Source organism: Coffea arabica, chromosome 3e (genome assembly GCF_036785885.1).
Source record: "Coffea arabica cultivar ET-39 chromosome 3e, Coffea Arabica ET-39 HiFi, whole genome shotgun sequence".
NCBI lineage: Eukaryota > Viridiplantae > Streptophyta > Magnoliopsida > Gentianales > Rubiaceae > Coffea > Coffea arabica.
In genome coordinates this window covers 43,371,182-43,382,353 of record NC_092315.1, presented here as the reverse complement: position 1 = coordinate 43,382,353, position 11,172 = coordinate 43,371,182, and the positions used below count along the sequence as shown (strand labels likewise).

Genomic DNA, 11,172 nt, shown 5'->3' with positions numbered 1-11,172 from the left:
AATGTGTATATCATTCAAGAACTGTCTTTTTTCGGAAGATGGATCCTGAAAAAATATTAAAAATTTATATTAAAAAATGAATAATATATTTCTACAAATGAATGTATTTGAATGTTGTTAAAATGAGATACTTACAAATACTAAGCATTCGATTTGATAATCTTGCTAGAAGGTGTGAACACTCTTCACACCAATCCACTTTTAGTACGAAAGCCAAAATTGGTGATTTAATTAACTCTGTTGAATTTTGTGGAGTGTGTGCTACAAATAAAAATGCACGATCTTTGCATGAATTAATTCGTTGGCTGAACAACCTATCACCATTTTCCTGATAATTAAGAACATACGAAATTAGTGTATTTTTTACATAGTTTATAAATAGTATTATAAAAAATAAATATATATTAAGAAATTCGACCTTCTTTTGTAATTCTCTGAGATAAGAAGCATCAAAACCAAATACGAATCGTGCGTGCCTGTCTTGTAGATTAAGATGCATGTTACCACTGGAATCTCTGATTTGTATGTTAACATTGTACTTGTTTGACAAATAAAATAATATATACAATACAGAAAAATATGTTGAAATTAAATGTACATGAAATTAATTACCTAATAACAGTATCAACCACGTCATTACAATGCATACACACTGTCTTTGAAAAATGACCTTCACATAGTTGTCCACAATTTTTGCATAGCTCGTAGAACATATTTTCTATGTTAATGCTCTGAATGTAAGCAAGTATTCGAAAATATTTAGCCTAATAAGAATGAAAGAAGATATAGGTTATGATTATAAATTAAAAAAATTCATGCTACTGCTTCCCACAAACAATGTTATTGGGTCCTGCTTCTATTCCAGAGTCAATGAGGTTCCCTAAACCCACACTGTTCTTTTGTGCAAGCATCCAATGGAGATTCCATGTAGAAGACCTACCAAAATGAAGTATGATTAACATCTAAAAGTATTAAGAATAGAGCTGTTAAGCGAAACGAGTAGCTCGAAAGCTCGTTAAGGCTCGGCTCGATAAGGCTCGAACTCGGCTCGTTAATTTCAATTAACGAGCCGAGCTCGAGCTCGAAAAATACTCGTTTAGTTATCGAGCCGAGTAAGCTCGAACTCGATTCTTTATCGAGTAGCTCGGTTGAGCTCGACAAAGAAGGGTATTTTTGTCATTTTAACAGTCAACAAGTAGAAATTTGGACTAGGGTTGATATTGCATCGTTTCATTCTTCATTTCCGCCTCTCCCTCTCCGCTGCACCCCGCAACCAGTAACCCACAGCCGCACCAGCAACGCCGCAGCTCCGCAACCCCGCAACCCCCCAACACCGTAACCCTGCAGCCCCGCAACCCCGCAACACCGTAACCCCGCAACCCACAGCCGCACCCACAGCCCCGCCGCACTCCACAGCAAGCCGCAGTCCACAGCCGCAACCCACAGCAACCTCTGCCTCCACCGCCGCCCACAGCCTCTGTTTTCTGCCATTAATAACCCCGTCCACCGCCAGGGCCAAAACCAGTCCAATTTGACTGGTTTCTCTAATCCTTCGTGATTTCTGGTAAGTCTCGTCTCTTTTCGTAGGTTATTTATACTGAATGACAAGAGTTCATTCTTGTCTCTTTTCTGGTTTTAGGTTTCATTGTTGCTTACGGTTCAAAAACTTAACATGTGATGTGAGAAGGACTTAAAGGTCTGGTGACCGTCTTCTACTTGCAAGGCTTTTAAGGATTTTGCATAATTTCTGTAATTTCTGTAATTTGCATAATCAATAATGACCCATAATTTCTGTTCTGTACTAGTTAATTTTTTAATTTTGTAATGTTTTTACATTCCAAAACGGATAGCTTATGCAATTTCAGAAAGAAGACCGTTGTCTTGAAAATCCAATTTAAGTTTGATACGCACAGACGTTATATTACACTTCAATTTTCTCTTTTTAATGTTTTTGACTGTATTAATTATGAAGAATCCAAAAATTTTGTCATTCAAATGCCAAGTTGGGTAGCATCATGTTATATGGGACTGTTATGTTAGTGCTTCAAAGCTAAAGCTGCCAAATTTGGTTTCCAATTAAGAGTTTTCATCTCAGAGTTTAACCTCAACTCTGCAAAGCCTCTCCAAAGGGTGGTTCATTTTTGACTCACAAAGCCTTACGGGCTTAATTTGGACAGCATACTTCTTTTTTTTTTTGGGTAAATTTTTGATCTTTTGAATGAAACATGTCAATGTTCGTGAGCTAACTGTTGCACTATCACAGGGATTGATTGGCCTTTCATTTCATTTCATTTCAATTTCAAAGTGTTTGATTAGTTTGATATTTTCGTCTTGGGGCCATTCATGTGTGTGTGAATTGAGTTAAATGAATTATTGAATGAATAATATAGGCACTGGCTGCATAGAGGGATGTTTGATTTTCTTTTTTTTTTCTTTTTTGTTTTGCTGTTTTCCTTTTCTTTTGCTTCCCATCGGGCATCCGAATCTACTTTCAGTACTGGTGGTAGAATAATCGATGATAGGCGTGCTTCTATGTCCATTGAAACGGTTCAAATGCTACTTTGTGGGAATGATTGGATCCGCAATCTTCATGGGTTAAAAAACAAGTCTCGTGTAAGTAAAATATATACTCTACTAGTTATTTATTTTGGCAGCTCATTTTATCTTGCTAGGAGTTGTAACTTTCTTGTTTTCGTTTTGTAGGAACCACTCGATGTTTCCGAATCATCTACAATTGAAGAAATTGATCTTCCGGACATTTGAAGGCTGTTTTCTGGAATATGTGATGCTGTTTCTTGTGATTTGTAAAGCTGGACTTGTGAAGCTGTACTTTTTCTTGTGATTTCTGAAGGGGTTGTACTTTTTCTTGTCAGGTGTTTGAAGTTGGACAATTTTTAAGCTATGTAGCAGTGTTTTACATGGTTATTTGGCTGTAGTTTGTGCGTTTATTTGGCTGGACAAAACCTGTTATGGTATATTGGCTCTTATGAATGTTGTCTTGTATGGAATTAGACTGTAGTTTGTGTATTTGTTGACTGCAGCCCCTGGAGTTTGTGTTGTATGGATCATGGATGTTATGGTCTTATTTGTCTTGGATGAAATGTGGTTAGAGTTTGTGTATTGTTGAATGTGAATGGCATTGGTTGCCAATTTTTTGTTGATTTTGGATAGCCTAAATCTGGATATGCTGGAGCAGGACTTCGTAATAACTGATTGTTGAATTTTGAAATCGAGCCTCAAAATCGAGTCTCGAGCTTCGAACTCGAGTCTAAAATCGAGCCTCGAGCCTCGAACTCGAGCCTCGAGCTCGGATAGATATTTCGAGCTCGAGCTCGAGCTCGTCCGAGCCTGGCTCGTTTGTGATAAACGAGTCGAGCTCGAGCTCGAGTTCGAGTCACATTTCCTTTTTTCGAGTCGAGTTCGAGTGCATATTATGGCTCGTTAGCGCTATCGAGCGAGCTCGAGCTTGGCTCGAATTCGTCACGAGTCGAGCTCTGCGTTCAGATACTCGGCTCGACTCGGCTCGATTAACAGCACTAATTAAGAAGCATGGGTCTCTCTATACACAAATGGAAACACATTTAACTCGCCCAGTGGTTTTCTGCTGGTCATCATTTGGCTTGTCTTGGTTCTCCCTTTGCATGATTTCCTACTCCTGCTTTTCCTGCTTACCTTGCCCCTCTGTTCAGAAGAACTCTCTTCCTGAGCAGCCTCTGCTCGGTGTTTTTTGATGCCAAGCTTTCCCCTGTGCTGTTTGCATGGTGTTCCATAGCTTGTATCTCTATGTCCATCAGGTTCTCCTTGTCATCTCCTTGCAATGTTGGCTCTTTGCTTCTGTCCTTCTGTGTTGCTTGTCTTGCCTCAGCTATCTCCCCTCCTTTCATCAAACTGGTGTCAGGAGCTTCCTCCGGCTGCAGGGGGACTGATTGATTGGTGATCAAAGTGTCATTGAAATCCCCTATATGAACTACAACAAAAATGGTCTTTCCTAACATACCTATAAGGACACTTTTTGATTTGTGTCATTATAGTAAACATATCATGACACTTATTAATAAACTCAATAATATGTACTATAATTTTTTTATTTTATCATGATATAAAAATAATAATGTGCATTTAGGCTACCTATCATGACACTCTGGAAAATGTGAGATGAAAAAAAAAACCAAAAAAAGACAGAAAACTATATCATTTTATTTTGGCTCCAAAACACTTGGTGAAGTACTCTGAAGTTTCATTTTGCCGGCAAAAGGACTTGGTGAAAATTTTCTTCTTCTCATCTCTCTCACTTCTCCGCATACAAGCTATCTCGGCCAGTCCAGAGTGTTGGTAGGAATCCAAGCTATCTCCGCAAACAACCATATTCATCTTTTCTAACCTCAACTTTAAATCCCTCGGCTAAGACATCTGGAAGGGCAAGCAGGGAGTAAAAGTTAGAAGATCGGAGCTCTACATTGGGAAAGTGGGAAGATACTTCAGGCGCGCATATCTTGTTCCAAAATTGAAGTGGTAAACACAATGAAGCTGTTGCCTATAACCTGTTCGATAAAATGTCAATTCCCCCCTGTTTTCATTTTTTTCTGTGAATCTCTTTTAATGTTAATCTATGAAACTTAGTTGTAATTGAAATTCTATTTAGGCTATGAATAGAAATCGACTTGAAAGCTCTTTGATGAAGATCAAAACAGCAATGGGGGTGACTGGAATGACCTTTTTGCAAGACAAGTGCAAAAGTTTAAGAAATAGGTTGATGGAAATTAATATTTAAGGACTTAATTAATGGACTTCTTGTTGAACTGCACATTGGTCATGCTCTGGTTATGCATCCGTGACAGATAGGTTCAGATTGTTGTTGAGCAAGATTATTGAACAGATAAACAAATATTCTGTCGTTATTGACATGGGTGAGAATGAATGGTGTACCATTTGATTATGTCGTGTCTGATTGACTCGAACTTCCACCCCTCCTAGTTCAGGATGACATAGCACCTTTACTAGTTCTGTTTTTTTTTTCTCAATTTTGTCCTGTTTCTAGATCAATTAGCTGAACAGTCATAGCAACTTAAAAGAATCCTGGGACCAAAAAAGATTATGAGTATAAAATAAAAAGCTAGATAGCATTCTCTTCTTTCTTTCACATTTCACTGTGTCTCTGTGATGAATGCTTTTTCTTCATAAATATCTGCTGGTCTAACCGTGTTGTAAACCTATACTTTTTCTATCATTTGTTTTTTCCAATTACCTATGCCGTCAGTTGCATGCCTTTCGAAAGAGAGGACTTATAAAATTTATCACTACTCACCAGAGATGTATGTATACTTTGATGAAAATTTACTAAGAGTTTTGAAATTCAGCTTTAGTCTTCACGGTCATATGTTTGTTTAACCTTTGACATTTCAGATTGAACTTAGGAATTTTGCGAAGACGCGAGCGCAGGAGTTGGTACGAAGAGCTTTGTCTTGTTTTTAGGTAAATAAAATTTCTATTCGCTTGCTTGCAATTTCTGTTTTGACAGATTGTTGAGAAATTGTGCATTTTGTTGATTTCCTTTATTTGCTAGGCTGCTTGATTTAAGAGACTGTAAATTCTTGAACTTGCAATTAGAGACTGCTTGATTTAGTACTAATGTATAGTTGTTGTTTTCTTGTTGTTGGAAGCTTGTTGGAGGACATTTATTTATATTAAATGTATGGATAAAAGTTGGATGGATTTTCCAAGAACAAGTGAAAAGTATGAGGTAGGACTTCAAATGTTTCTAAACTTTGCATTTTCTAGATCAAGTTGTGACGGAATGATTTTGTGTTCTTGCAAAGATTGCGGCATGGGTGTTTGTGTGACTAAAATGGAAGCATATGATCATTTGAGAGTGGTAGGCTTTATCAAGGGTTATAATAATTGGATAGCACATGGAGAACTTTCAAACTACAATGAAGCCACATCTAATTCTGAAAATACATCAATTGGGGTTTCAAATGGGACTAATGACATGCAAGACTTGGTCCATAATGTATTTGGGATACCACATGGAACAAATGAATTGAATAGAGAAGGGGACTTTCCTATTTCAGAGGCTGAAAAATTTTACAAATTGATTGATGATTCTCAACAAGATTTGTACAGTGGTTGCAAAAATTTCTCGAAGTTGTCTTTCATTATTCGTTTGCTTCACCTAAAATGCCTTGGTAAGATGAGTAACAAGATTTTTAATATACTTGTTGAGCTGTTAAGAGAAGCATTTCCGGAGGCCATAACTAATTTGCATTCTTTTTACTATGAGGCTGAGAAATTGATGAATACATTGGGGTTGGGTTATGAAAAGATCGATGCATGTCCTAATGATTGTTCACTTTATTGGGGTAGTGCTGAAAAAAGAACTTCATGCGAAACATGTAACAAGCTTAGGTGGGCTGTTTCAGAAAATGATCCAACTGGTGAAAAAAGAAAAATTTCTCAAAAAGTGTTATGGCATTTTCCCTTAAAAGCTAGATTACAAAGACTATTTATGTCTTCTAAAATTGCATCTCAAATGAGATGGCATGAGGAAAAACGTACAAAAGATGGTTGTATGAGACATCCAGCTAATTCTCCAGCTTGGCAAACTTTTGACCATCTACATCCAGAATTTGCTAAGGATTGTCGAAATGTTAGATTGGGGTTGGCATCTGACGGGTTTAATCCATTCAACAACATGAGTTCTACACATAGTACTTGGCCTGTGGTTTTAATACCATATAACTTACCTCCGTGGATGTGTATGAAGCAACCGTACTTCATGTTGTCCTTGTTAATACCCGAACCATCCTTTCCTGGGAATAATATTGATGTTTATCTACAGCCTCTAGTTAAAGAACTAACCGAATTGTGGGATTTTGGCATTCAAACTTATGATGCATCCCAAAAAGAAAATTTTCAATTGCATGCAGCTCTGTTGTGGACCATTAGTGATTTCCCTGGATATGCAATGTTATTTGGGTGGAGCACGAAAGGTGAATATGCTTGTCCTGTTTGTCACAAGTTCACTCATGCACGACGGTTGACTCATAGTTTCAAATATTGCTATATGGGTCATCGTAGATTCTTAGATAGTAAGCATAAATTTAGAAAGTAAGCCCAATTCTTTGATGGCACCGAAGAATATGGAAAGCGACCACCTTTGCAAACTGGGGATATGATTGTGAGTGAATTGAGAGACTTGCAAATTAAATTTGGAAAACTTGTGAAAGGTAATCCGAAGCTGCCTTTTAATTGGAAAAAGAGGAGTATTTTCTTTGACTTGCCATATTGGAAAGATAATGTCTTAAGACATAATCTTGACTTCATGCACATTGAGAAGAATGTTTGTGAAAACATTTGGGGGACATTGCTGGATATTGAGGATAAAACAAAGGACCATTATAATTCCCGCCATGATTTGAGAGAAATGGGAATAAGAAAAGAGCTGCATCCCATTAAGACAGAGCCTTGAAAGGTGTACTTACCTCCATCTTCCTTTGCAATGGATAAAAAATAGAAAACTATGTTTTGCAATGTGCTAAAAAAAGTGAAAGTTCTAGATGGTTATGCAGCTTACGTCTCAAGATGCGTTGGAGTAAAACCACCAGGAATTTCGGGGTTTAAAAGTCATGATAATCATATCCTAATGCAGCAATTGGTGCCTATAGCTTTGAGAAAGACTTTGCCAAAATCAGTGTGCTATTCTTTGATTCGATTGAGTAGATACTTCAGGCAGCTTTGTTCTAAAGTTATTTGTCCTCAAGATGTGGTTCGTTTGGAAAGTGAAATTGTCGTTATACTCTGCGATCTTGAGAAATGCTTTCCACCAACATTCTTCGATGTCATGGTGCATTTAACTATTTATTTGGCAACTGAAATGAAGTTAGGTGGCCCGGTATATTATCGTCGGATGTATCCTGTAGAGAGATACTGCTTGCAATTCTAATTATGCCTTAAATGTTTATTACTTTTTTTCTTTCTTTGATTTGTGGAACTAAACATAGAGTTTGGAATGATGATACTTTAGGTATCTAGGAACATTAAAATCTTATGTTCGAAATAAAAATAGGCCTGAAGGTTCGATTGCTCAAGGCTACTTGGCAGAAGAATGCATAAACTTTTGCTCGTTGTATCTTGCGGACTATGTTGAGACAAAATTCAATCGTCCAAGCAAAAATGAAGAAGTACATAAGGAAATTGAAGAGGGTTTAGATATATTCTCTGAATCAGGACATCCTTTGGGGAGGGGCAAGCCAACAGTCTTTGATGCTCATATCTTGAGTAAAGCACATCAGTATATTTTATTTAACTATGATGCTGTCATACCTTACATAGAGTAAGTTCAACTACAACTTGATGCATTAAAATTTTATTGTAGAATTCAATGTATGATTACAATTTTGACTCATGTACTTCTAGGCAGCATCATAGATTGATAGAAGAAGGACGTCCTCAAGTTCCACAGCATCTAAAAGAGCGCTTGCATAGCGAAAATTTTGCTTGTTGGTTTGCTGAACATGTAAGTAAAATTCTGGATATTAAGTACAATTTGAATTGTAGGACTTCAACTATAGTTTCGTCTTCTTTTTTTTTTTTACAGATTGACAAGTTAAAATTTCCTCAAAATGTTTCTGTGTTGAGAGACTTGAGGTTCCTTGCTAAAGGCCCAGATGTTGTTGGAATCCAACATGACAAGTACGTTGTTAATGGATTTCAGTTTCACACCAATGAAGTTGAGAAGAAAAGAAAAACGCAGAATAGTGGTGTTACAGTCAATGCAACAACATCCATTTTTGCAAGTATAAGAGATCAAAATCCAGTTTTGAGTGAACTAGTTTACTTCGGCATCTTGAAAAATATGATTGAATTAATTTACGGAGGTCGTCGGGTGGTGTTATTCGAATGTGATTGGATATCAAATGGTTCGAGAATGAAACAAGATGCTGATGGGTTTACTGTAGTCAATTTTGCAAATGTGAGGCCTCATGTTGAGCCATTTATACTCGCTTCACAAGCATCACATGTTTTTTATGTGAAAGATCCAACTGATAAGGATTGGCAAGTTGTTATCTCTACCACTGCAAGAGCTGGATATAACATGGGCACAACCATGGATGTTGAGACATATTTGTAAAGTGATGTTGGCAATCCTGTTGTTGAGAATGAAAATGAGGAAATTAGTTGGGTTTGTGAGGATGGACTCGGGATTGAAGTTGATTTGTCCCAATATAATCTGATTTAGTATCTTTTATAGTTCCTAAGCTTGCTGGCCCCATTGTTCTCTGTTTCAATTGCTGAGGCTCTACTACTGGCTGTCATTTATTTCAATTTGCAATTCAGGGAGTACAACTTATTTATAACAGTTGGTATTATTTTTAAAATTTTGTTGAGGTCAGCGCCAATTACTTGCCTACATTTCGTTGGTCTTGTATTGTTCTTTGAAAGTTAGACGTTGGAATTTATTGTACAATGGAACAGATGAAATTTGGACCTGGACATTGTTTTGGCTTTGTAAGTGTTTTGAAACGGAAGGCCGAGGTCTGAAATGGAAGGAAGCTAGTGAGTTTTGGTTCGTTTGATTATTATACACAACAACTAAATTTGAAGGGACAAATATGGTTTCAAATTTACGGAATTGCAGCTCATGGTGTTTATTCAAGCATCTGCCCGTACACCATACATGGCCTCAATTGAAATGTTCTGTGCAATCTTTATCTGCCTTTGTGTTATGGGACATTGCTATCCATTAAATCCACTTTCAAGTTTGATTATGATTTGTTGAATGTTTTAACAAAATTGTTATTGTTATTTTTGATAATTACAATAATCATTTCTTTGTTACCATTTTTAAACTTTTGAGTGTAAGATATAATGCAATTTTTGCAAATCAATTCAGACCAAACATAAAACAACCCAATTTTTCAAGGAACCCATTACTAATTTTAAGAGCCCAATGGGCTGGATAAATACTGGTCATTATTTTATAAGCAATTCTATTAATTGTAAGCTGTAATATTAATCTAGTGAATCAATTTATGTTGGAATCCAATTTTTTTATCAATGGAAATAATTTGAAACTTTAATCTCTAAATTTCTTAAATAATTTTTTAATACAATGGAAAAATTATTTTTTAAAAAAATAACAATAGATAAAGTGAGTTTCGATAGAACTTTCCGGTCCAACTGATCTTTGATCGAATTTAATCGGTTTAGTCAAAATTTTGGATTAACCATCAAAGTGACTGGAGACACAACCGAACCGATCAAGCACGATCGAATCGATCAAACCGATCATCCTGATCAAACGTTGTTATTGCATATTCTGTATACTCCATAACTAATCTTTGATTGAAGGTTGTTCGGTTTAATTGAATTTTGGATTAACCATTGAACAAGACTGGAGACACGATCGAATCGACCGAACCTATCATTCTGAACTTGGATTGTTATTGCATATTATGTCCACTCTATAACTGATCTTTGATCGAGTTTAATTGGTTTAGTCAAAATTTTGGATTAACCATCAAACTTTCCACTAATCCTAATGTTTATTAGTGAAAAGTTCAAATTTAAGATCTTGTAAGTGTTTAATAGCTTCTAATTAACACAAGGTTGAACGGCAATTGCTTTGGAATTGAAAACATTGAATATAAATATATATATATGTTCAATCAATTCTAAGTATAAGCCTAAGGTTTATCAGTGAAAAGTTCAATTTTAAGATCCCCTAAGTGTTTAATAGCTTCTAATTAACACAAAGTTGAATGGCAATTGCTTTGGAATTGAAAACATTGAATATATATATGCTCAATCAATTGTAATCCTAACGTTTATCAGTGGAAAGTTCATGTATTCACAAGTCCATTTTCTTGTTCCATAAACTAATTCGATCCTTCTAATGGCTTGTTAGACTACAAGCCATACATAATTGCTAGCAACATAAAATAAATTGAGTACCGAAAACATTTTGATTAAATTCATGTTTTTTGCTTTGCAAAATTTTTAATTCTTATATTTTTAGTTGTTATATTATATTGTGTATAGCTTTAACAAAATTTTTAGTTGTTATATAGCTTTAACAAAATTTTTAGTTATTATATTATATTGTATATAGATTTAACAAAATTTTTAGTTGTTATATTTTTAGTTGTTATATAGCTTTAACAAAATTTTTAG

The 11,172-nt window shown here is 35.8% G+C and overlaps 1 protein-coding gene and 1 long non-coding RNA gene across 2 annotated transcripts; both read left to right on the top strand.

Moving 5' to 3' along the window:
* Window positions 1-1,467: 1,467 nt before the first annotated feature.
* Window positions 1,468-3,120, top strand: LOC140038738 (uncharacterized). The gene is made up of 2 exons (XR_011842312.1): window positions 1,468-1,564; window positions 2,704-3,120. It is a non-coding gene; the product is annotated as an uncharacterized lncRNA (long non-coding RNA).
* A 2,704-nt stretch (window positions 3,121-5,824) lies between these two features.
* On the top strand, window positions 5,825-9,130 carry LOC140038542 (uncharacterized). Its single transcript, XM_072083924.1, has 5 exons — window positions 5,825-7,107; window positions 7,720-7,908; window positions 8,024-8,332; window positions 8,416-8,515; window positions 8,597-9,130. Exons 1-5 carry the CDS (start codon window positions 5,825-5,827, stop codon window positions 9,128-9,130), a joined length of 2,415 nt encoding a protein of 804 aa, XP_071940025.1.
* Window positions 9,131-11,172: the final 2,042 nt, after the last annotated feature.

What these genes read in the sequence shown, in the direction of transcription:
- LOC140038542 (XM_072083924.1), top strand. Translation starts at nt 5,825, where the DNA reads ATGGGTGTTTGTGTGACTAAAATGGAAGCATATGATCATTTGAGAGTG. An exon ending in AGTAAGCATAAATTTAGAAA is followed by an intron (nt 7,108 to 7,719) that starts GTAAGCCCAATT and finishes TCGATTGAGTAG; the next exon opens with ATACTTCAGGCAGCTTTGTT. An exon ending in GCTGTCATACCTTACATAGA is followed by an intron (nt 8,333 to 8,415) that starts GTAAGTTCAACT and finishes ATGTACTTCTAG; the next exon opens with GCAGCATCATAGATTGATAG.